General features: G+C 39.6%; 1 protein-coding gene across 1 annotated transcript in view; it reads right to left on the bottom strand.

Annotated features, from left to right (window-relative positions):
• ITGBL1 (integrin subunit beta like 1) overlaps nucleotides 1-27,081 on the bottom strand; it is a 230,615-nt gene that overhangs the window by 92,303 nt on the left and 111,231 nt on the right. The window contains exons 6-7 of the mRNA XM_055542966.1: nucleotides 25,507-25,647; nucleotides 16,947-17,093 (exon numbers count right to left, since the gene is read on the bottom strand). Of these exons, the coding sequence (XP_055398941.1) occupies nucleotides 16,947-17,093; nucleotides 25,507-25,647 (288 nt within the window). The remainder of the gene's footprint in view (nucleotides 1-16,946; nucleotides 17,094-25,506; nucleotides 25,648-27,081) is intronic.

Below are 27,081 nucleotides of genomic sequence, written 5' to 3'. Positions count from 1 at the left end.
AGAGCATAATTTTCTCATGCCCCCATCCCCCACTGCTTCACTGCTTTTCCACCTTTTCAACAGAGCATCCGGCAAAGACCTCAGAGAACAGTAATTTTTCTGCAACTCTTAAGCACTCCCGAAGGCCCATTTGCTCTGTGGGAAGTAGGACAAAAACAAAAGTGTCCGTCCTTCTGTGGCAGGACTTTGCCCATTACACAACTCTGCAGAGCAGTGATTCTAAATGTGGCCACACAGCGAAGTCACCAGTGAGCTTTTAAAATCCCTGACGCCAGGCCATCTCACAGATAGATTAAGTTAGGTGGGAGCTCAGGTTGGTATTTTTAAAATACTTCTTCAACAGATTCTAAGTCTCCTCTCTGGATTCTCAAAGAACAAAGCCCACCCAACTTTAATCTCTTCCAGAAAACCTTCATTACTTGAGTCTGAAGTATGGTATACATCTTTTTTTTTCTCTTTTCTGACCATCTTCCCTCACCTGGCCCCTTTTCAACACTTAGATCTGGCCAAGAAGAAATCCTCAGAGAGGGTGCCTGACTCCCTTATCTGGAGCTGGCTGCATACCCAACCTTGGCCATTTTATCTTGACTTTCATCTCCTAATGCTAAGAGAAATTATTTGTTTTCTTCTTTAGACTTCCCTGGTGGCTCAGAAGATAAAAGCGTCTGCTTACAATGCAGGAGACCTGGGTTCGATCCCCAGGTCGGGAAGATCCCCCTGGAGAAGGAAATGGCAACCCACTCCAGTACTCTTGCCTGGAAAATCCGATGGATGGAGGAGCCTGGTAGGCTACAGTCCATGGGGTCACAAAGAGTCGGACACGATTGAGCAACTTCACTTCACTTCTCCAACCAAACTGACCACAAGCTCTCAGAGAGGCCTGACACTAGCTGCCTATTTATTATTTTATCCTATGCACCTAGACCAGTTCTAGGCACACAGTAAGACCCCAATAAGTATAGGTCGGATGTATGAATGAATGAATGAATGAGGTGAATGAATACTGATCTTATTTTCTAACATTCTATGGCCTTGAGTTCACCTGTTGTGTCGTCTACTTAAACCCCAGTAATCCCTCACAACTGCAGGTTGGTTTTCCAGTTAACAAGACAATTTCCTATGCACCATCTTAGTCATCCCTCACAACATTTTAGAGGAAACGGCCATTATAATACAGTTTTCAGAGATAAAACTGATAGTCTGTAAAGTAAAATGAAACTTTCCAGGGCCACACAAACAGTGAACGGGATGAGCACAAGCACGCTGTGAGGTTCTCATAGGCTGTTTGGCCATATCTGGAATTCCTGCCTCTGCAGAGGCACATGGCCCCAGGCTTGGAAAGTGGCTGATGGGATGAGGCTACAGATGCTGAGAGGAAGCACAGCACTGTAGCACCATGTGTGGGCACCTCGACCCAAACAGGAGGTCGATGCCTGTCAAGGGGGATCATGCAAGTAGTGGGAAGAACACTTGGGAAAGGGTTAAATAATGTCAGTATGTTCCAGCCCTGCCACGCCTTCGTGCAGCCGCAAGACTTTAGGCCTCTGACCACACCCAGGACTCTCTTCCACTACAGTCCTGCCAGGTTTCTCTCTTTATGCAACAGAATCATCCAGAATAGTGGGTTTAGAGTCACCTATGAATTACACTCCTTGGGTTTTGCCTCTTTATAATTACAGTAAAGTATACTCAAGTGTGTAAGTTTTGCCATCATCTCGCTATCATGACAATGATCCTGAAAGAGTCAGTCACTCAGTCATGTCCGACTCTGTGACTAACGGACCGTAGCCTGTCCTCAGGCTCCTCTGTCCATGGACTTCTCCAGACAAGAATATTGAAGTGGGTAGCCATTTCCTTCTTCAGGGGATCTTCCCAATCCAGGAATCGAACCAGGGTCTCCTGCATTGCAGGCAGATCCTTTACCATCTGAGCCACCATCTAGGACAGCCAGATTGTACCTGTACAGCCTGTACTATCTGGGACAGCCCACTGGGACTATCACTTCCATTCAGGTGCTCAGTCACGTCTGACTCTTTGCAACTCCATGGAGTGCAGCAAGCCAGGCTTCCCCGTTCCATTACCAACTCCTGGAGCTTACTCAAACTCATGTCCATTGGGTCAGTGATGCCATCCAACCATCTCATCCTCTGTCACCCCCTTCTCCTCCTGCTTTCAATCTCTCCCAGCACCAGGGTCTTTTCAAAGGAGTCAGCTCTTTGCATCAGGTGGCCAAAGTATTGGAGTTTCAGCTTCAGCATCAGTCCTTCTAATCCTTTAGGATTGATTGCAGTCCTTGCAGTCCAAGGGACTCTCAACAGTCTTCTCCAACACCACGGTTCAAAAGCATTAATTCCTCAAGGCCCAGCTTTCTTTATAGTCCGACTCTCACATCCACACATGACTACTGGAAAAACCATAGCTTTGACTATACTGACCTTTGTCGGTAAAGTAATGCCCCTGCTTTTTAATATGTTGTCTAGATTTGTCATAGCTTTTCTTCCAAGGACCAAGTGTCTTTTAATTTCATGGCTGCAGTAAGCATCTGCAGTGATTTTGGACCCTAAGAAAATAAAGTCTCTCACTGTTTCCATTGTTTCCCCAACTATTTGCCATGAAGTGATGGGACTGGATGCCATGATCTTAGTTTTTTGAATGTTGAGTTTTAAACCAGCTTTTTAATTCTCCTCTTTCACTTTCATCAAAAGGCTCTTTAGTTCCTCTTCGCTTTCTGCCATAAGGGTATTGTCATCTGCCTATCTGAGATTATTGATATTTCTCCAATCTTGATTCCAGCTTGTGCTTCATCCAGTCCAGCATTTCACTGATGCACTCTGCATATAAGTTAAATAAGCAAGGTGACAATGTACAGCCTTGACGTACACCTTTTTAAATTTGGAACCAGTCCATTGTTCCATGTCTGGTTCTAACTGTTGCTTCTTGACCTGCATACAGATTTCTCAGGAGGCAGGTAGGGTGGTCTGATATTCCCATCTTTTTAAGAATTTTCCACAGCTTGTTTTGATCTACACAGTTAAAAGCTTTGGTAGAAAATGAAGCAGAAGTAGATGTTTTTCGGGAATTCTCTTGCTTTTTCTATGCTAAAATGGATGTTTGCAATTTGATCTCTGGTTCCTCTGCCTTTTCTAAATCCAGATTGGACATCTGGAAGTTCTTGATTCATGTACTGTTGAAGCCTAGCTTGGGAATTTTCAGCATTACTTTGCTAGTATGTGAGATAAGTGCAATTACGTGGTAGTTTGAACATTCTATGGCGTTGCCATACTTTGGGATTGGAATAAAAACTGCCATTTTCCAGTCCTGTGGCCAATGCTGAGTTTTCCAAATTTGCTGGCATATTGTGGCTATAGCTCCATATAATTCATGATATGCAAATTTCTAGCAAATTCATCAAGTGACGCTGTATAAGAGAACTTTCTAGTCACCGTAGACTCCATTATCTGCTGACAATTTTTTTTTACATTTCTTTTAAGCTCCTTCAGTGAACTATTGTGCAATATAGGGCCACGGGAAAAACTCCAGAGAAAGAAACGCTGGAAAATGATTTGATGTCCTTGTAAAGAATGTTACATGTGACCTCAAATATCTACAGTTTCAAATTTTGGGACCATTCAAATTTAAGCAGCTCATGACAGTGCTATGGCAAACCATTTGTGCTATTTACAACATCCACATGGCATGGATATTTTGAGCAGCAAAGAGGCCAAGACTATTTAGAAACTTAAATAGGAAGCCAAAGAATCTTGTCTTTCGTCCTTTATCCAAATAAAAGGCATCACATGAGAAATAAATATTTATGAAGAGCCAAAATCTCATCCATCTTAACTGTTGCAGTCCAAATGAAAGGACGTCTTAACTGAAGAATATGAGTCTGTATCCAAAGCAGTCACTTGGGAGAAAGCAGAGTCTAGAAAACAGCACAGCGAGTCACCTGATTCTTCTGAAGAGTACTCAGCTGTCAGGTTAGTGATGCAAAACCAGAGAAAGTCTGTGAAGAAGGTGAGTCATAAATGAAACCCATGGGACCCATGAGAGCACGTAGAATCTAAGGATCCAAATGAGTCAGAATATAGACTCAAGTGCACTTGCTGCAGAGAGAAGTGAAGGAGAGGAAAAGCAGCCCGAAGCAATGAAGTTCAAAGCCACCAGTAAGGTAGCCCCAGTGAGAACCCAGATTCGGTCTAGAGTCTTTCAGCCCAAACACATAAGCCCACTTCCTTGCCTCGCTGCAATACTGTGTCCTTTCGCCATTTAAAACAGGCAGGTATATGTACATATACCCAGTATAGACAATGGGGCCCTCAAAATACCAGTCCAACCACTAAACTGTTGTTATTTCACTGCCTTGCTAATATGAATGCCTCTTAATAAAACAGTCACTGTAGAATTGTGTCTTCCCCTATTCCATTAGATAAGTAAACATGATTGGAGGCAAAGGAAAGAGGAAACCACATGAAAGGATGCTAACATACTTGCCTCAGGTATAAGAAGGCTATACTTTGGTCACTTTAGTTACATTTAACTTAGTATTTTAGCAAGGATGCATTGCAGTAGGCACTGAGGAAGGTTAACCCAGCATTTCTATGGCAACATTTAAGTGTGTGTGTGCTCAGTCATGTCCGACTCTTTGCGACCTCATGGACTGTAACCACCAGCTGCTCTGACTGTGGGATTCTCCAGGCAAGAATCCTGGAGTGGGTTGCCATTTCCTCCTTCAGGGGATCATCCCCACCTGAGGATCAAACCTGCCTCTCCTTCACTGCAGGTGATTCTTTACCCCTGAGCCATCGGGGGTGGGGGGGAAGCCCTATACCTGGTAAAATGATCAATGAATATTAGATTTATTAAATTTGATAAGCAACATCACTAATGAAAATATGATGCATAAGATGTCAATATGCTCCAGTATGATTATACATTGAACATACTACTTTCTATTGAATATAATATTTGCACATGAAGAGACAACACATTGGAAAAGACCCTGATGCTGGGAAAGACTGAAGGCAGGAGAAGAGGATGAGATGGTTGGATGGCATCAATGACTCAACAGACATGAGTTTGAGTAAGCCCCAGGAGATGGTGAAGAACAGGGAAACCTGGTGTGCTGCAGTCCATGGGTTGCAAAGAGTCACGCGACTGAGTGAACAATATAATATTTGCATATATATCTATCATGGACATTTAACATAATGACAAGCCATATAATTTTTAATGACATCTTATGTATCCAAGAAAGGAATTATAGAGTTTTGATCATCTACAGGACCCTAAAATCTAGACATAATAATGATACTCTGCCTCATGGATTTTTCTATTAAAAAGAAAGTGTATAGAATGTGTAGTTCTGTGAAGATTACTGTTGAAATCCAGAAGAGACTGTTCCCAGAGACTGTTCCCCATGAAATGTATCCGGTTTGCTTGTTTATATTGAATAAAAGCAGGTAAATAACCACCAGAGCCCCACACTACATCCTACACAGTGGGCTTAATGTTTTAATAGAAATAAATAATTATAGTAACAAAACTGTCATAGTTGGCACACATTTCATTTTAAGGTCACTTAAAGAAATCAGGATTGAATTCATGCCCGATATTCTATTTTCATTTCAAATAGATTTTGACAATATCTGTTGCAGTCTTTACTGGGAACTTTTCTTAGCCAGAAAATTTTGCCAGTTTTCAATTTACTCCATAAAAGCTATGCAAAATGTAATAAAAATTGTCCATTTATTTGGATTGATTTCTATCTTTGACACAAAATGTTCTGTTGCTGGAGACAAACCATTTAAGCAAGATCGCTGACTGGAACACACACACAAAATATTCACTCTGTCTGGGGAGTGATACAGTTTTCTGGACTATGGATCAGAAAATCCTCAGGTTATCTGAAAAAAATACTACATTTATTATTTTCCATTGAGTTACTTTGTACCATCTTTTTTAAAAGATTAGACAAAATTATTAAATTCAGCTTCTGAATTTTTTTTTTCCTTTCTGCTCTGCTGAATATTAAAATAGCAAGAGGAAAGGCACAGTGAAATAAAGAAGAGGAACAGAGATAATTATTTGCCTGCTGGAAAGGAGAATTCCTACTGAGTCATCTTACATGAGATCTTCTTTTCTTGGCTTGCTTCCATTATATTTAGCAATTTCCTTCAATGTACACAAATTATGCCTGTAGTTTAGTAAATGCTGCTTCTTCATAGAATCGAGAGATTAAATATCAGGTTTAATATGGACTGGCCAGAAAAACACCAGTCTGCAGCTGCACAAGGCGCCTGCACCTTTGGTCCCTCATGAAGGTAGAAAATGTCCCAACACATCATGAAACCATGAAGAATGATGGAGGCACTATATTTCGTTCTTCCATGATCCCAATCTTTTTCTCTCTATATTATTTTTTAAATAAGTTGTGTGTGTGTGCATGCACATACAGTCAGATCCAACTTGTTGTGACCCCATGGACTGCAGCCCGCCAGGCTTCTCTGTCGTTGGGATTTCCCAGGCAAGAATACTGGGGTGGGTTGCCATTTCTTTGTCCAGAGGATCTTCCAGATCCAGGGATCGAACCCGTGTCTCTTGCGTCTCCTGCATCAGCAGATGGATTCTTTACCACTGTGCCACCCTGGAAGCCCTAACAAAGTCATAATAAATAGCATTCACATCATTGAGGTTTTGTGAAATGTGGAACACATATACAGTTTAAGACATTCTAATAAGTATTTTCTGAGTACAAAGGAAGCAAATAACAAAGAGGCTTTTTCTCTTCCTAGATACTATTTTTCTAGTCTGGGTCATTCCATGATTTTAGAGAACACATAAAAGCCATAAAAGAGACACTGAAAATTTAAGGTGTGCTCAGAGATCCATGGGAGACACCCTGGGGATCCAAAGACTGATATCTCATCATTTAATGTCTATAAATACGACAAAATATAGACTTCTGCTTATGGCATGATTTCCCAATTCACTGATATTATCCCCATTTGGTGCATCACTGAAAGTAGGATGATTCCTTCTGGAAAAGGAAGAGTAAAGAAGTTTATTTTACAGGATCATTTCTGCACCTTCTTTGGCTGGGGTGCTCAGCAACTATGTCTGAAAGGTCATAATTCAGTGTATGACTGTTCCAGAGTTCTTAAGCTCTGACAGACACAGGGGATCGATCAAACTGAATACTTAGTAAAGAGTAAATCTGAATCCTACTCTCCTTCTCAAAGTTGTTGCTGTGGTTAAGTCCCTAAGTCACGTCCAGCTCTTTTTAGCCCCATGGACTGCAGCACACCAGGATCCCCTGTCCTCCACTAACTTCTGGAGTTTGCTCAATTTCACGCCCATTGCATCGGTGATGCTATCTAACCATGTCCTCTGACCCAAACAATTGCCCCGAGGTGGGGATCGGACCCCTGCTTCAGTGCCCCCACCTGCTGAGGGCAGGTCCAGTCCTAACACTCCTGATTCTCCCCTAGTTCCTTCAGCCTGCCGAGTTTTGCGTGGTTCTATATATTCTTTTTCAGTGGTCAGGTACTCCTGCCCACTCTCAGCTGGCGTTCTGAATGCACTTCTGTGTCTGAAGGTGTATTCCTGATGTACTCGTAGAGAGAGATGTCCTCCACATCCACCTACTCCTCTGCCATCTTGTTTGTCTCTAACCATCTCATTCCTGCTGCCCTCTTCTGCTTTGCCTTCAGTCTTTCCTAGAATCAGGGCCTTTTCCAGTAAGTCGGCTCTTCGCATCAGGTGACCAAAGTTTCAACTTCAGCATCAGTCCTTCCAATGAGTATTCAGAGTTGATTTCCTTTAGGATTGATTGGATAACAGTCCTTGTTATCCAAGGGACTCACAAAAGTCTTCTCCAGCACCACAATTTGGAAGCATTGGTTTTTCGGCCCTCAGCCTTCTTTATGATCCAACTCTCACATCCATACATAACTACTGGAAAAACTATAGCTTTGACTCTACAGACCTTTGTCGACAAAGTGTACTCAAAGTACTACTCAAAGGAAATACTGGGTTCTCTTGTCTATACATTTCCCACGTCACTTACAATAAGATATCTAATTAAGCCTCTGGGAATTTTAAAAATATAATCAAAATCACACTAGGTGGTGCAGTGCTTAAAATGTTTGGAGAACTATCCTCGCAACAATTTTTTTCAGTTCACAAAACCACACAAAAAAGTTAAAATTGTTAGCTATCCACTCTACATTGTATAGGAGATCTCCAGACCTTATTTACCTTGTATAAAAAAAACATACCCACTGAAAAAAACCTCCCCCCTTTCCTCCTCCCCGCTCCACTGGTGACCACCATCCTATTTTCTGCTTCTGTTAGTTTGACTGTGTTAGATGGTCAATGTTCGCTTGTGCTAAGCATTACTACATACACACACACAGGAAAAGGACACAGGGACATTTAACGGATCTGTGTGTCACCCTGACTGTGCTGATGCCACCACAGATATGTGCACACGTCCAAACTAATCAAATTATATACCTTTAATACGTGCAATTTTTTTTTTACATCAATATCTCAATAAAGCTGATAAAAAATTTTCTTAAAAAATTAAAAGACCCTCCTACCCACAAAAATTGACAATAATTTTTTAGAGGACTTAAAACAAAATTTTTTTCTATTTCAAATAACAATTGTATGTCTCTATATATAAATAAGAAAAATGGCAGTTATAAAATAATTACGTAGAGGTAAAAAACACAGGTTAAAAAAAATGCATGCATCACAAAAAGCTTCTCTGGTTGATCAAAGCGAGAAAAGGTGTGCTTTGCCAATAAAAAGAAGAGATAAATGATAGTTTAAATTGAAAATCTCCAGATGGTGCAAATTTGGCATGCTATCCTTCTTTCAAATGATGTTCCTAGGTGAGGAAACTGAACCAACTTGCTTAATTCATTAATTAAGGCATACTAATTGATAAAAATGAAGACAGTTCCTATTTTGTAGAAGCTACGATAGTCAATAATTAGCTTCCATTTGTCATTCTCCTCCCACCTCACACCTCCCCTTGTGGGGGTGTATGGGTATGTGTGTTGAAGGGCCAAAACACGTGCAATCTCTCTTAGAACAAGTCTGATCAAAGAAACCCAAAGGGAACAGGGGACAGACAACAAACATGGGACTGTGGTACCAAACGAGACAATGACTTAGACACAGGACGAATGATGACCAAAGAGGGCAAATGCTGCCAACACGAGCTGCTGAGTACTAATGCCTGCAGATAAACTGTTCGTTTTGATGATTACAGAAGTCAGTAAAAGGAGTTTGATAAATGGTAAAAGTTTCAACATAAACAGAAACCACCCCATGGAAAGCGAATTATTTAAATTGTCACTACTGGTAGGCAGAGGGAAACCCTCTTCCACCCCGATACAATTATTCTAGAGAATATAAATTGTTTGGGAACATTTATTAAGAAGTTATATTTTTATGCATTTAAATGTTTTCAATCCACATCCACTCCTTCATGGATCACAGCCTTGTCATGACGAAGTGGGCTGTGTAACTCAAGGAATCTATGAGCCACACCATGCAGGGTCACCCAAGATGGACCAGTCGTACTGACGAGTTCTATGGCCCACTGGAGGATGAAATGGAACCCACACCAGTATTCTTGCCTCGAGAATCCCATGAACAGTATGAAAAGGCAAAAGATATGAAAGCAGAAGTTAAGCCCTCCAGGTCAGAAGGTGTCCAATATGCTACTGTGGAAGAGCAGAAGGCAATAATAGCTCCAGAAAGAATGAAGAGGCTGGGCCAAAGCAGAAGCAACACTCGGTTATGTATATGTCTGATGGTGAAAGTAAAGTTCCATCTATAAAGAATGATATTGCCTAAAAGTCTGGAATGTTAGGTCCATTAATCAAGGTAAATTGGATGTGATCAAGCAGGAGATGGCAAGATTGAACACTGACATCTTAGGAATCAGTGAGCTAAAATGGACACGAACGGGCAAATTTGATTCAGATGACCATTATATTTACTACTGTGGGCAAGAATCCCTTAGAAGAAATGGAGCAGTCCTCAAAGTCAACAGAAGAATCTGAAATGCAGTACTTGGGTACAGTTTCAAAAATGACAGAATGATCTCGGTTTGTTTCAAAAGATGTACTTTCCATCATAGGGGATTGGAATGCAAAAGTAGGAAGTCAAGAGATACTCAGAATAACAGGCAAGTCTGGGCCTTAGAGTACAAAATGAAGCAGGGCAAAGGCTAACACAGTTAGTGTTAAGTTCTGTCAAGAGAACATGGTCGTCATAACAAACATCTTTTTCGAACAACCCAGGAGATGACTCTACACATGGACATCAGCGGATGAGCGATATAAAAATCAGACTGATTGTATTCTTTGCAGTTAAAGATGGAGAAGTTCTGTACTTTCAGCAAAAACAAGGCCTAGAGTTGACTGAGGCTCCAATCATGAGCTCCTGATTGCAAAATTCAGGCTTAAATTGAAAAAAGTAGGAAAAATCACTAGACCATTCAGGCATGACCTAAATCAAATAACTTATGATTAAAAAGTGGAAGTGATGAATAGATTCAAGAGATAAGATCTGATAGAGTGCCTGAAGAACTATGGACAGAGATCTATAACACTGTACAGGAGTCAGTGACCAACACCACCTCCAAGAAAAAGAAATGCAAGAAAGCAAAGTGGTTGTCTGAGGAGGCCTTACAAAAAGATGAGGAAGAAGGGAAGCAAAAAGGGAAAGATACACCCAAGTGAGTTCCAGAGAATAGGAAGGAGAGATAAGGCCGTCTTAAAAGAACAGTGCAAAGAAATAGAGGAAAACAATAGAATGGGAAAGACTAGAGATCTCTTCAAGAAAATTGGAGGTTTCAAGGGTATATTTCATGCCCTTGAATGGGCATGATAAGGTCAGAAATGGTAAGGACCTAACAGAAAAAGTGAAAATGAAAGTTGCTCAGTCATATCCAACTCTTTGAGACCCCATGGACTGTATAGTCCATGGAATTCTCCAAGCCAGAACACTGGAGTGGGTAGCTGTTCCCTTCTCCAGGAGATCTTCCCAACCCAGGGATCAAACCCAGGTCTCCCACATTGCAGGTGGATTCTTTACCAGCTGAACCACAAGGAAAGCAAGCAGAAGAGATTAAGAAGAGGTGGCAAGAATACACAGAAGAACTATACAAAACAGGTCTTAACGACCTGGAATCACAATGGTATGGCTACTCACCTAAAGTCGGACATCCTGGAGTGTGAAGTCAAGTGGGCCTGAGGAAGCCTTATTGTGAACAAAGCTAGTACAGGTGACGGAACTCCAGCTGAGCTATTTTAAATCCTAAAATATGATGCTGTTAAAGTGTTGCACTCAATATGTCAGCAAATTTGGAAAACTCAACAGTAGTCACAGGACTGGAAAAGGTCAGTATTCATTCCAATCTCAAAGAAGGGCAACACCAAGGAATGTTCAAACTACCATACAATTGCACTCATTTCACATGCTAGCAAGGTCATGCTCAAAATCCTTCAAGCTAAGCTTCAGTAGTACTGTGAACCAAGAACTTCCAGATGTACAAGCTGGCTTTTAAAAAGGTAGTGGAATCAGAGATCAAATTGCCAGCACTGCTTGGAACATGGAGAAAGCTAGAAAATTCTACAAAAACATCTAATTCTTTTTCATTGACTATGCTAAAGCCTTTGACTGTGTTGATCACAACAAACTGTGGAAAATTCTTAAAGATATGGGAATACCAGACCACCTTACCTGTCTCCTGAGAAACCTGTATATGTGGATCAAGAAGCAACAGGTAGAACCAGACATGGAACAATGGACTGGTTCCAAATCAGGAAAGGAGTAAGACAAGACTGTAAATTGTCACCCTGCTTATTTAACTTATATACAAAGAACATCATGAGAAATGCTGGGCTAGATGAATCACAAGCTGGAATCAAGACTGCTGAGAGAAATATCAACAACCTTAGACATGCAGATGATACCACTGTAATGGCAGAAAGTGAAGAGGAACTAAAGAGTCCGTTGAAGAAGGTGAAAGAGGAGCGTGAAAAGCTGGCTTGAAACTCAACATTTGAAAAACAAAGATCACGGTATCTAGTCCCATCACTTCATGGCAAATAGAAGGGGAAAAAGCGGAATCAGTGACCTATTTTATTTTCTTGGGCTCCAAAACCACTGCGGACAGTGACCACAGCCATGAAGTTAAAAGATCCTTGCTCCTTGGAAGGAAAGCTGTGACAAACCTTGACGGCATATTAAAAAGCAGAGAAATCACTTTGCTGACATAGGTCCATATAGTCAAAGCTATGGTTTTTCCAGTAGTTGTGTATGGATGGGTGTGAGAGTTGGACCATAAAGAAGGCTGAGAGCCAAAGAACTGATGCTTTTCAACTGTGATGCTGGAGAAGACTCTCAAGAGTCCCTTGGACAGCAAGATCTAACCAGTCAATCCTAAAGGAAATCAACTCTGAATATACATTGAAAGGAATGATGCTGAAGCTGAAACTCCAATATTTTGGCCACCTGATGCAGAGAGCCAAATTACTGGAAAAGACCCTGGATCTGGGAAAGACTGAAGGCAAAAGGAGAAGGGGGCAGCAGAGGATGAGATGGTTAGACAGCATCATGGACTCAAAGGATATGAATTTGAGCAAGCTCCAGGAGATAGTGGAGGACAGAGGAATCTGGCTGCTGCTGTCCATGGGATTGCAGAGAGTCAGATATGACTGAGCCACCGAACAACAACAAACCCACAGCTAAGAATAATACTTAGGGTTTATGTAAATGTTCTTCTATAAGAGTATAAAGTATGACATTTGTCACTTGAATAAAATAGGAGACAATTTAGATTTCTAATAAAAGAGGGTTGATTAAATTATTTTGCTATGGATACAACCATATTATGGAATGCTATGTAGCCATACCAATAATTTTGCAGAAGAATACTTATAATAAGAAAATATATTCACTGCAAGTTGTTTAGAAAATTGTTATGAGAACACATTAACAAATTAGAATGTTAGTAAATTATCTTAAATGACAACTCTTGCATCGAAGGGCCTGGATTAAAATTTCTATGAAAACTTGTACCTCCTGCACCTACCAGGTAAGATGACAGATTGTTCCAGTTTCTTCTTTTGTGAAAAGTAGAAGAATTATATTTCTTCCTACCTCATTGTGTTTTGGGAATATTAAAAAAGGTAATGCATTCAATGCTCTTAGCATTTTATTGTGCCCATAAATGCTATTGATATTAACAGAATAATATAAATATATCACATAAAATATACATATTTTTATGTTTGATTTTGCCATACCATGGAGCATATGGGGTCTTAGTTCCCCAACCAGAGATTGAACCCATGTCTCTTGCAGCAGAAGCATGGATTTCTAACCACTGGACTGCCATTGAAGTCCCTATTTATGCTGATTTAGATACCCATGCTGATATGATACATTCAGTATATACACAATAATAAACCTCAACTTTTTTATACCTATCTCTTTGGATTTAAGGGTGATTTTTGCTGCATTTGCCAGCTTGGTTGTGTTGCTTTGGCTGTGTTCCCTAATTCTGCATGCAGAAGAGAGTATGATCAGGAGTTCTGCGGCCATAACAAACAACCCCAACGTCTCAGCCACTTGAAACAACAAAGGTTTATTTATCCTAATTTCTGCTCCTGGGGTTGGGGGGTGGGGTGCAACTTTCTCGATTCTCCTATCTGTGTTCTGCTCCAAGGGCAAAAGAGTCGGACATGACTGAGCCACACAGACACAGGCAATGTCTACACATTAGTTTTCAACTCTTCTTGGTTAAAAACCTTTGTGTTATAGACCTTTGGTGGGTCAGCAGACATCTCCTTATTTAGATCAGCTACCATCTTAAACACTGCAAATCTCCATGCCAGGGAACACAACAGCACAACAATCTCTCACTGCCTCCGCATCCCCCGCTTGGAAGTGATAACATCCCTTTTGCTCATATTTTCTGGCCAAAGCCAGACCATGTACCCAGGAGAACCTCAATAACAATAAAAGTGTGTTTTTAACCAAGAAGAGTTGAAAACTAATGTGTAGACATTGCCTGTGTCTGAGTGCTCAGTCATGTCCGACTCTTTTGCCCTTGGAGCAGAACACTGATAGGAGAATCGAGAAAGTTGCACCCCACCCCCCAACCCCAGGAGCAGAAATTAGGATGAATCATTGGATATCCACACTGGCTCCGGGAGAATCATCTAACTAAATGAAGGAATAGAAATCAAGGAATTACAGGATTAACCAAGAGTTTAAGACATCCTCTAAATTATTCCCCTGCCTTTAAGACATAATGATCACACATAGTCATCATTGGCACAAGCAAGTAATCTAATTTAATTCTACCAGGAGAATTGCTTTTTTTCTCCACTTGGCCCCAGCTGGTGAGCTGCTGAGGCTCTCCGGCTGGAGACCCGATGGGCCTTGTAATTGCTTTCTTCACTCATGTAACCACGCTGCAGTTGGCATTCATAAACCGCAAAACTAATCCTTTGGGAGTTTCCATCTTGGCCATTTGCTTTAAAACCTCCAGTGCTCATGAGTTTGCAGATGTAGCCCTATGAAAAATGAAGTCTCTGACCATTGGTCCGAGCACTGGCCTGACTGTCATAAATCCTTGGTCTTCATTCTCAAAATTCTTACATTTTGTTACAGTTCTCTGGAAAACCTCTTCACTCATCAATATCTCTGTTTCCTTGTGAGGAAACTAACGAAGCTTACAATCGGTAAAGAGCATCAAAAGGCTTGAACGAATTTCAAAAAAAAAATAAAAAATATAATTCTCTACATATTAAAACTTTTTTGGTACAATAAACTTTAAATATATTCTAGTCCCGAAAAATAGGAACTAAATAAAGATTATTCATAAAGGTAGGAGACAAATATGTTTGTCAGAGTTTATTAAACATTGATATATGAAGTCCATAAATAATTCTCTTGCACTAACATCATATAAAAATTTAAGACAAATGGAAAACTTTGGCAGATATATATTTATACACACATACTTAAAGTCATTTTCTATGTTTAAGATATTTTATATGCTTTTCTTATTTTTCTATTATATAGCTTGCTATTCTTAGCAATAAATAACAATAGTCCAAGAAAAACTGATTTTTAGTCTTTGTTATTTTAAGAGCATAATAGGCTTGCTGAAACACTAGAATCACAATATTTTACTAATGCTGGTATAACAGTGGTTCCTGTCTGGGGTTATTAGTGAAGGATGGGGCAAATCCGAAATGCTTCTGAAATTAAAAATTCCTTCTATCTGTATTTTATCCTCTTTCTTATAATCATTAGGGATAATACCAGAGTACAGGAAAACAGTATGTTACAAATAATCTTGGAGACTTGGGAGGGTTTTCTACCCACCCCTCAAAAAAATAATAATAGAGAAAAGAGGACATATGATAATAAATAACAGTGGGGATGTGGAGAAATTGGAACCTTCATACACTTCTGAAGGAAAACTAAAATAGTACAGTCACTTTAAAGCCAGTGTTACGGTACGTCAAGAACCTAACCATAGAACTCCATATGACACAGCAATTCCAACTCATGGGCAGATATCCAAGATAAATGAAAAAAAAAAATTCTCTTCACAAAACTTGTAAATAAATATTCATAGAACAGTATTTACAATGGCCAAAAAGAATAAACAACTCAAATGTTGATTGACAGATGGGTGGATGAACAAATGTGGTATATCCATACAGATGAATATTATGCAGCCATAAAACGAGGTACTGACACATTACAATGTTGAAAACATTAAGCTAAGTGAGAAAAGCCAGACACAAAAGAACACTTTTCCTGTTTAGATGCAATATCCAGATCAGGCAAAAGTACAGAGACAGGAAGAAGATTAATGGTTTCCAGGGGCTGAGTGGGGAGAATACGGAGAGTGACCAGGAAGGGGTACCAAGTTTCTTTTTGTGGTGATGAAAATGTTCTGGAACAAATCAGTGGTGAAGGTCAGATAATTCTATGAATACAGTAAAAAAAAAAAAAAAAAGAAAAAAAAACCTTCTAAGTTGTATACTTTATAAGCATAAATTTTATGACACTTGAATTCAATCTCAAAAATTCATTTTTCAAAAAGAAAAAAAAAAGCCCTGCAACATAAAATTAATTTTTTAAATTTATTTAATTGAAGGCTAATTACTTTACAATATTGTGGTGGTTCTGATCTAACATTCACATAAGGGAAATCTTTCTCATTTTCCTCTTTCATGAATAAAATTTGTAATAACTTCAATTACCAGTTCCTCCAAAAGCATATTTCACATTAACTTTGCCATTTTTCGCATGAGAGGTGAAATTGTATTTCTTATTTTGATAAATCAAAAACAATGAAACCAGCTTTCCCCTAGATGAATCCTTCCTTCTCCTCCAGTGTGTACTGATCTGGTACCAAGAACACACCTGAGGCTACATGCCATCCAAGACGAGGAAAGCTTATTCCAAGCTGTTTATACGATGCTTTCTCAAAAGTCAACACTACAAGTCAGTAGGATGTTATTAAGTTTCAGAAATGTCAGTGGACAATTAGATGGTTCTATTGCTAAAGCTCTGAGCAAATATTCAAACTTTTTTTTTTCTTCTTTTAATGCAGCATTGAACTAGATGGAAATTGAACAAATCTCAGAGCTAAAGTAGACTGAGTGAGTGAGTGAGTGTGTGTGGGGGCGGTTGTGACAGAGAGGAAGAAAGAGAGAGATTATAGTTCTCCGTATTTTCACTCGTGGATACTGGAGTCATTATTCTGAAAAAGCAAATTTTTCCTCATTCAGGAATCTCAGCTACCTTTTAAATAAGATACATGTGAAGTGAATTCACTAGACTCACAGGGTTAGAGGTGGTGGGTGGCAAGGCCTGAGACCCTCACTTACCCCTTCCTGAGCATGGCAGAGTGGCACTTCCCTGGCACTTTCTGATGCTCTCCTCCGTTGACAGCGGGCAGGAACGTGGGTGTTCACACTTCTTCCCATACCAGCCTACTTTGCAGTCACATCTGCCACAGTTACACTGCCCGTGACCTTCACAATGAGAGTAAGAGTATACATGTATATTAGTGTATGTAAAAATGTATTATACATATACACATGTATATGAGAAAAACATACTGAAGTCAGAATTAGTTTCCAAACAGTGAGTGTGACAAAGAACTCAGGATCTCATAGAAAACATTAAGGCAAAAGTCCATTTTTCAACAACGTTCTTAAATACCCAAGCTGTATTGATTGATTGTGAAGGGTAAAGAAAAGCAACAACTCCAGATCAGATAAACAGGTTTGGAGGGCTATCAACTTGAATCTTTCAAAATCCAAGTGCATGAGATTGAATTAGCCTGCTGGGGCCCAAATGGAGGGTTTAATGGGTCTGGAGATTAATTCATATGGAGGAGAGCCATAGGAAATGGAAAGCAATTTGTTTTTGAAACAGGGTCACAGCTCCTGGAGTCTCCCAGACTTTATTTTCATGACCTTTTTACTACCCACAACCCTTGAAGACTAATTTCATACACACAAAAGAGGTCAGGAAAGAAATTAATTTATTTACACATGGACACAGAGCCTTCAAAAAACTGTGATAAGTGGTGATATGGTATAGCAGAAAATAGACCAGGTTATCAATCATATAAGTAGGTTCAAATCCTGACCCTGCTCCCTACAGAATACAGCTGGTCAAATGACACCCTCTTTGACATTTAGGTTCTTCATTCTAAACCGCATTATCTATCCACATTTATCAAGAAGTATATAATGTATCTTAAAATGCTACATAAAAATGAGCTATTGTTATTTTTATTCATTTGAGCCCACACATCTAACCAAGTAGGAACAGAAAGGAATGAATAACTTAGCTGAGTTTTTCGAACTCTTCATAACCGTTCTGAAATTCATTATGACAAATGCAAAGTAGATTTCAATAATTCCTCCAAAAATGCATGAAGGATTTTAAAGGAAGTGGAATCATACTTTCCTTAAGTAAATCAAGTATGTTGCTAATGGATGAAAAATCCATGCTATTTTATATTCAGTTCAGTTCAGTTGCTTAGTTGTATCCGACTCTTTGCGACCCCATGGACTGCAGCAGGCCAGGCTTCCCTGTCCATCATCAACTCCTAGAGCTTACTCAAACTCATGTCCATCGATATGAATATATATCACAGAGTATGAAAACTGGCCTTCAGTGAAGACTGGCCTGTTTTATCAGTATCTCATGGGCAGATGTCCATCTGTCAAGTTTGAAGCATCCGTCTATCAGGAAGATTTTCATTATAAACCGGCTTCTTCATGGAATAAATCATAAAATCATAGTCAAAGTAGGATGAGCTATTAGGGACTACGGAACCCAAATCTCTCATTTACACTAAATTCCATTCAACAAGTTTATTGAGCACCTGCTATGTAATAGAATCTATGGAACAAATTGCTGTTGATACTAACACTTTGTCTTAGAGCTCATAATTTTAAAGGAAAAATTTTTGATTACTAATAGATACATACGACATGTGACTATGATCATTTAGACCTTCAAACACAAGAATTTTTATTATAAAAATTTAACTTACTAACACTTATAGCTCTGAGGTTATCGGGTTCCCTAGATTCTAGCCATTTATCCTAGCTTACAAAGTTCCTCCCCATCTTCCCTGTCCTCATATAATTTTTAGAGCAAAATTTGCAAACAGAGCTGTATTGCAAATGCATAGATAAAAAACAGATTTTAAAACAAAATCTTTAACATTTAAAGTACAATCAATTCTGCTGTTCTATGAGAGCCAGTGACTTTGAAATTCTGGGAGACAAGCAGCATCATTTGTAGGGCACTTGAATGTGCCAGGAGGATGCTGGACAAAGTACAGAACATGCTGCCATTTGTGGAAGATGAGCTGACACTTCAACAATAAAACTGAAAAACACAGTTAGATTGAAAGGGGGGAAAAAAGCTTTCCTCTTGAAAGTTTAAAATAGCTGTGGAAGTTAGAACAAAGCATCCAGTAGGTGAGGAGGCCAGGGAATTCCTAAGTACTCAGGAGAAGGCCACCTACTTCTGCAGGTGCTTGGAATTCACAGGCAGTGAGCGTCCTGATCCCTTGGCACGTGGCATAAAGTCAGAGTCTGTGTGGAGGAAGATGGGGACTGATGGGAGGATACTCTGAAGTTCCATAGTTGGCTTAAGAGCAGCCATTACAGGGACTTCCCTGGTGGTCCAGTGGCTAAGACTCCACGCTCCCAATGCAATGGCCCAGGTTGGATTCCTGGTCAGGGAACTAGATCCCACATGTTTCAACTAAGGATCCTACAGCACACCACCACGAAGATCCTATGCATTGCAAATAAGAGCCAGTGAATGCAAATAAATGATAAATTAATAAATCAATAAATTAATAATAAGTAATTTTAAAATAAGTAACCATTTTTTAAAAAAAGAATAGCCATTACTTTCTGTCTGAGGTTCATTCACATGTCAACATTAAAAAAAAATTTCAGTAGCATAAAACAAATTCATGAAGATGGACAGACATTATTAATAGAGATTCTTGAAATTAAAATCTGGTCTAGTTAAGAAGTCAGATTAATTGTGGGTGCTTTAACAAATGTTAAAAAAATGTACAGATGCACTAGACCTAGAAGAAATCTCTGAAAGTCTTTCCCCTTGTTGCCCTCATATCCACTCTCTTCTGTTTTTGTCCTATTTGCCTCACTGAGTCCTTACTCTCTGTGCTTCTCCCCCTAATGTTATGCGGCTTCACTTTTCTGTCCCTCTGCTATTTCTGAGCACTTCTACAAGTTCTAGAGGAAACGTGGTCCATAAGGTCTTCACCTCTATTTCCTGTGCATTTAATGCAGCATCACGGACCTTCTCAAGGATTACTACTCCTTCTCAAGGATGTCACCTCTAGGCATCACCAACTCCAAACAAAAATGGGAAGAAGATATAAAATGTGCCCTCACTTTCACCATATGTGTGATGATCCTTAAGCTTCTGTGTGTGGCCTCAGCCTTGGACCCAGCCCCTGCCTCAGCTGAGCAAAAGGCACTCTCAGAAACAGCTGTGGTCGATTGTGTACACACTGGAAAGAACTGATGGGATGCTGTCATTGCTGCGACTGGCCGGGCTGAAAGGTCTGGCCTCTAAATAGGAAAGGATCAAAGTGGGAGAACACTGCCTAGTTCAGGATGGGCCCTGGCCTTCTCAAATCATCCACGGCTGTGCCCTCTACACTTTGCCACCAGAAGCCAACATCCAGTGAACAAGTTCACGCTGGGGGAAGAAGGTTATGAAAAAAATGAATGACTTGAGTAAAACGTTCACAGTGAAAGTAATTCCTGAGAGTCAGTGAGTATACGGCAACCAGTTTAAATGAGGAAATAGTGGCATACAGAATGTTTTTGAAGGTTTCATTGTTTGGGGAAAAGTAGGTATACCTAAATCCAATACACCAATGAATATCACAGAAGAAGTAAATGTAAAAGTAATAGAAAAAAGGCTTGAATGTAACTCTAGTCTAGCATGGTGAAAAAGAGTATTGACAGTGGTATTGCTAACCTAAATGTTGACCAGAGATGAACTTGACGAGTGAAAACATAAACAAAACTATGCTTTCACAGTCATAAAAATTATATTATACATTCTTCAATAACTTAAAGTCACATGCAGCCAAAAATAGGTTATGGATTCCATTCTAAAGGAAACTGTACCTTTTTCTACTAAAATTCTTTATGGTATTTCATCAGTGGGTTTAGGAAACCAGTTAGAAATGCAAGGTATCAATACCAGATTCTGAAGCAGGTATTTAGCTTTTCAGAAAAGACAGGAAATCAAAACTTGAAATTGCAATTTCTCTTCTGAGGTTACTAGTTTCTCAATTTTATAGCGATAAAATGAAGATGATGAAAATGCTTGCTTTTGATTCATAAGTTTAGAAATGATGAGATCTATTTATCATGAAAATCTTTTAGACTGTCATAACATACTATATTAGAGTCTTTCATAAACAAATAGAGAAAAAAGCAAAAGTGAAGAAGTTAGGAGATCCGTGTCCTCCATCTAAATGAGTCACTGGTTCACCTTTCTGGGCTCCATCTCACTTTATCTTTAAAATGAGAGAACTAGAAGAAGTGAATTCTACCACCCTGATCTGAAACATCATGTTTCAATGCTAGTGTGTCAAATCTAGGTGTGTATGTATCCACATATATTTGGCCTTCAGGAGTTCATTTCACTGATTCTAACAAAGATTCTTTTAAACTCTGTAGACAAGGGAATCAACAAAATAGAGATGAAAGATATAGAATGTTATTGTTTTATCGCAGATATTAAATACATGGAATGTACATTAGAGAACTGCTTTCAAAGACCTATGAACACTCCTTAGACACACACACACACACACACACACACACACACACATTCATGACAAGGGAAAAACAACAGTGTCTAATGTCGGCATGTAAACAGGATCATAGCCCGAACTGCATCACAGAGTGGGGAGCTGGCAGCAAGAGACATCATCAAAGAGCATCATGGCAACGCTGGGCATTAGGGGCTTCCCTAATGGCTCAGTGGTGAAGAATCCACCTGCCAGTGCAAGAGACGCGTGTTCAATCCCTGGTCCAGGAAGACCCATAGCTCTGGATCAACTAAGCCCGTGCACTGCAACTGCTGAGCCTGTGCTCCAGAGCCTGGGAACCGCAACTGCTGAAGCCCATGCATCCTAGAGTCCAGAAGTTGCAATTACTGGGGCCGTGCGCCGCGTCTACTGAAGTCTGCGCGCCCTACAGCCCGTGCTCTGAAATAAAAGACCTCGCGATGACAAGCCCACGCACTCAAAGGGAGAGTAGTCCCCGCCCAGCCCGCTCAGCAACAAAGACCCAGCACAGCCAAAAACATTCTTTAAAAAAAAAAAAAACCTTACTTAAAAAAACAAAACACTGAGCTTTAAAGGCTCTCAAGAAATTATAGAAGAGGTTGCTGACACCAAAGCTTTTTTGTATGTGTGATCATTGCACTCTTTTGTGTTAAGCTATCTAACCTCAGAAACATCAATCCAGGACATATGTAGTTCCAACCATTCCAGAATGCTCTTCTTCCACAGAGGCTATTTCTTTCCTTGAAAATGAACAAAAAATGCTCATGAACTGGAATCTGATATTTACAAGTTGCTTCTCACAAGGAAATATGAAGACCATGGAGAGAAAACATTGGTGGAAATGAATTCGATCTAACTAGCACTTGTAATTTAAAAAAAAAAATCCACTTATATTATTTTTCCCTTTCAAGACAATGTAAACTGAATGTATGTAACCATTTCCTTCCATTTCTTCCCTTAACTCTTTGTTAATCCACAAAGACAAATTTCCTCCCATAATACGGTTCTACCAAATGAGTCTACTTTCCAAACTAAGGGAACTCTAGGCCAGAACTAACCTTATATTTTCATCATTTTGCTAGGCAGGAGCAAGCTGAAAAAGTGGAAAGTCACACTGCAGCATATTTTTTCCTATTTGGGAATTTGGCAAAATGGATCAGACTGGTAAGCAGTCATCAGGAAGAAAGGAGTTATTTCAGAATCAGAAAGTCAGTTCAGGGGAGTAGTTCATAGAAATGGAATAATAGAGCAGCTGATATACTTCAGGATGGCTGGTCATGCCCTTGTCATTTCAGTCACACTCAAAATTTGTCTGAGTATCCTCTTTGAGGCATGTACATGCGTGTGTATCTTTGTGGGTATATGAGTCATATTTGTATATGGATGAATTCATGTATCAGTGAATAGGAGTGAAAGAAGTGTGAAAGAAGTGATAAACACACTTTAGGAGTGAAAGAACAAATAAATACAACTGATTTATTTAGGAGCAGGGATCATATTTTAAAATTTGTATCATGTCTCCTGTACCCATGATGGATCAGGCACAAAATATTTACATTTAAGTGCATTATTGAATACATGAATGGAAAGAGTGGGAATAAATAAATAAAATTAGAAGGTCAATTAAATGAGCCAACTATAATCCAATGGGAGACTTCTCTTGGACTTAAATAAGCTCAAAACTCTCAGGGTGGCTGGAATGGGAGCTAAAAATAAAGCTTCATTTTATCTGAGTCTTATTACATTCCAGCCTGGCATAAATCTCTAGAGAATATCCACATCCCTGGGGTACTTCTATCTCCTAACACTAAGGTATTTCCACACTCAATAGTCAATTGCATGGCTCCCTTCTCATGGTGCAACTCTGGGCAATTGGGAAAATTGTGAAGACTAGAAATTTGCTAAGCTTTGTATATAGAATTCATTTTGATATTTGGCAAAACTAATACAATTATGTAAAGTTTAAAAATAAAATTAAAAAAAAAAAGAATTCTAAAGATTTAATAAGCATGAAGAAATACTCCAGACATTGATGCCCACCCCAGATCAAAACAATGTTCAGAGAAGCTTAGTTTTATAAGAATTTTAAGCATTCAAAGGACATCTCTTCCTTACCGAAACAAAGTAAAATTGAAGCATCTTCTGTGCATCATTTGGAGATTAAATGACATGAGCACTTCAGCTAAAGTTGTTTTCAGGTGACACTTAAGGGCGGCGTGAACTTGTCAAGTTGCTAATTTCTTTGAACGTTCCCTCTTACACGTAGATGATAATGTATCCCTGTCTGAGTCAGTGCGAACATAAAATGGAATGAGGTGTGTGAACGAACTTGACAGGTATCTCTCAGCGTAGGATCTCTGATAATGAGATTCCTCTTGCTTATATTTCTCATGTTAGGTGTGGGAGGCAGACTGTGGAGAACTGGCCACATTCAGCTCACTTCAACAAAGGAATAATAAAATCACAATCACAGCCTGATGTCTTATTGTTCAAATCACAGCCTACGACCCCATCACCTCTGTGAGCCCATTCAGGAAATTCTCCCAAGCCCGAGGGATCATCAGAACAGGGCAATTCTTCTGCAGGGGGAAGCTACAGGAGCCAGCTCCCCTTGGCCAGGCCAGAGAAGTCTTTGCAGTTGCATCATCATAATTAAAAAGGGTGGCTCTTTTATCTGCCTTTGCTGGCAAACTTTTTCCGGAGACAGAGTTCCCCATCTATTTCCTTACACCAACCAAGCAATCAAGCATAAGCATGTGTCTATGCCTCCTGGATTGTCCCATGTAATAAAATCTATTACTTCATTTTTGTTGAGTGACATTTTTTTAAGATGAATCTGACTGCTTATTGTTTTCCTTTGTACTATTAGAAATTCTGGCAGGGTGTATTTTGTTTTTTTTCCCTTTCATTTAGATTGTGTGTGCTTAGTCGCTCAATCATGTCCAACTCTTTGCGACCCCATGGACTGAAGCCCGCCAGGCTCCTCTGTCCATGGGATTCTCCAGGCATGAATACTGGAGTGGGTTGCCATGCCCTCCTCCAGGGGATCTTCCCAACCCAGGGATCAAACTCAGGTCTCCCACGTTGCAGGTGGATTCTTTACAGACTGAGCCACCAGGGAAGCCCAAGAATACTGGTCTGGGTAGCCTATCCCTTCTCCAGGGGATCTTCCCAATCCAGGAATGGAACCAGGGTCTCCTGCAATGCAGGCGGATTCTTTACTAGCTGAGCTACCAAGGAAGCCCCTTGCATTTAGATTACAGGCTCCCTGTCAAGGATTATGTTTCCTTCATTGCTGGAACCAGTGACCTGGATGCAGCACAGATGCTGGCAAAGAGTAGCCAGTCCATATACAATTTTTGAATCTACTAATTGATATTCAATTGTAGACTTAATGCAGAACAACTTTTAGTATATGGAGAAGGCAATGGCGACCCACTCCAGTACTCCTGCCTGGAAAATCTCATGGGCGGAGGAGCCTGGTAGGTTATACCAAAGAAGCAATGCAATAAATTCCTACAAGAACCATGTTGTCTTTAGTTTTGTACTGTATTAATAACAGTTGCCTTAACGGTACCTCTCCTGTTCGTGGTCAGGTCTGCTAGCTTTGTGTTCTCACTGCTGAGTATTAGATACGTGGAGGTAATAGTTCTTTTGGTGAAAGACTAGACTGCTTTTCAGAGAGTGGGTGTGTTTTCATCTCCAATCTTTGCCCAATGTGGCGAATTCTCTAAAGGGTTTTCAGGTTGATATTAAGAGTCCTATGGGTCTCAAATTCTTCAGAAGGCACATTCAGTTCTTTCACAGTTTCTTGGAGAAGCAGAATAAATCTTGAAACGAGGGAAATGAACATTTTCTTATTTAAAAACAGGAATTAGGGACTTCCCTGCTGGTCCAGTGGTAAAGACTCTGAGTTCCCAGTGCAGGGGGCTCAGTTTTGATCTCTGATCAGGGAAGTAGATTCTATAGGCCACAACTAAGATCCAACACTGTCAAATAAGAAATAAATAAATCTTTTTTAAAAAGAATAATAAGAAAAAAATAAAAACAAGAGTTAGGAAAGCACTTACCAGAACAAAAGTCATCAGAATATCTGTCATAGACAGCCCGGCAGTCCCTCTCGTCACACTCACAGGTGTCCCCATGAATATCCCCCCAGTCTCCAGTGGGGTCCACATCGTGGCAAGAACATTCACCACACACACAAATCCCTAGAGGGGAAAAATAATTTTGTATGGGTCGAATGAAGAAAAATCATGAAAGAAAGCATCTTATACATTGCTCTTTCTTCTGTTGTTCACTTTATATTTGGAAAATATACGTGTTCGGGAATTATATTCTATAGAGGAAAACACCATAGAGTGGACAGTAGAGATCCTTCATAAACAAAAGTTTATGCCGATACTTCTGTAGGATTCCAGGATGTGTCAGGAGCACCGTGCTGGTAGGACTCAGAGATAACACCAACACAATTAACATAAAATGTCACCCTTGCTCTCAAGAGGTTTACAATTTATTTGACAAAAAAAAATTTTAAAAAGGCTAATAAAAAAACTAGCACGTGAAGTGCTAACGTTTTGTAAACAAGGACATAAATACTCTAAAAGTTGGGCAAGTAGAAGTCAATGTGAGCAGAAGTAATTAAGGTAGATGGTCTGGATAAGAAGAGAGAAGGGGAAATGTTTTAGGAGGTTTGGAAGTAGAACAATTTAAGGGAGGTCAAGAAAGCAAGAGTGAGCCAAGGAAGGTGGGGATGGACCTGGGATCCTCAGCAGACCTGACCCACTGGAGCAGAAGGAGCGTATCCAGAAAGACTGAAAAGCAGGCATGGCTGGGTCAGACGAGCCCAGGCTATAGACGACACTGGCATAGGCGGAGAGCGAGGACTCTGGCTTTTTGGAGATTCATATAGAGAAGTGTTAAGTTGTAAATCATATCATTTTGTGTGAACTATTAATAATCATTTTTAGGGCAATGATCTTTAGATCATTTGTGAAAGGAACAAAGTTAAATCCCTTTCTTAACTCTTACATCAAAGTCAATTCCAGCTAAAGATTTAAGTATATAAAACCATAAAATGTAAAATAAAATTCATTTTTATTCAAAAACATCAAAGCAAATTATTTCAAGAAAAAAATAAAAGAATTAACGACATAAAAATCTAAAATTCTGGCTGAGGGCAAGACACCAAAAATGAACTAAAAGATAAAAACAGCTGAAACATGTAGTTATATGTATTTAAAGGACAAAGCTACTTTCACGAACATAAGCGATTCTTATGAATGAATCATCCAAGGAGAAATATGCCTACAGAAAAATAGACAAAGGACACTAATTGGAAGTTTTGCAGAGAGAAATAATGACGATAGATAAATGTAAAAAATGCTTACCACTCAACCTGTAACGATTAAGGGTTAAGAGAACTTTAAACAACAGTGAGTTAAAATTATTTCAGACATCAGATAGACAGAAATAAAAAAGATTGTTTTAGTATCAAGAGTTTGTGCAGGTGCAGAGTATAAAATGTACAACTTTCTGGATGGCAATTTCACAATATAGACTCTTTAGATGTATGTTACTTATAACAGGTCACTTCAATTAACGTATGTAGAGGAAAGGAAAAGAACTCAAAAGCACATGTACAG

This window comes from Bubalus kerabau, chromosome 12, assembly GCF_029407905.1.
Source record: "Bubalus kerabau isolate K-KA32 ecotype Philippines breed swamp buffalo chromosome 12, PCC_UOA_SB_1v2, whole genome shotgun sequence".
NCBI classification, from domain to species: domain Eukaryota; kingdom Metazoa; phylum Chordata; class Mammalia; order Artiodactyla; family Bovidae; genus Bubalus; species Bubalus kerabau.
The sequence above is the reverse complement of the archived record's forward strand: the minus strand, read 5'-3'. Positions and strand labels throughout refer to the sequence as shown.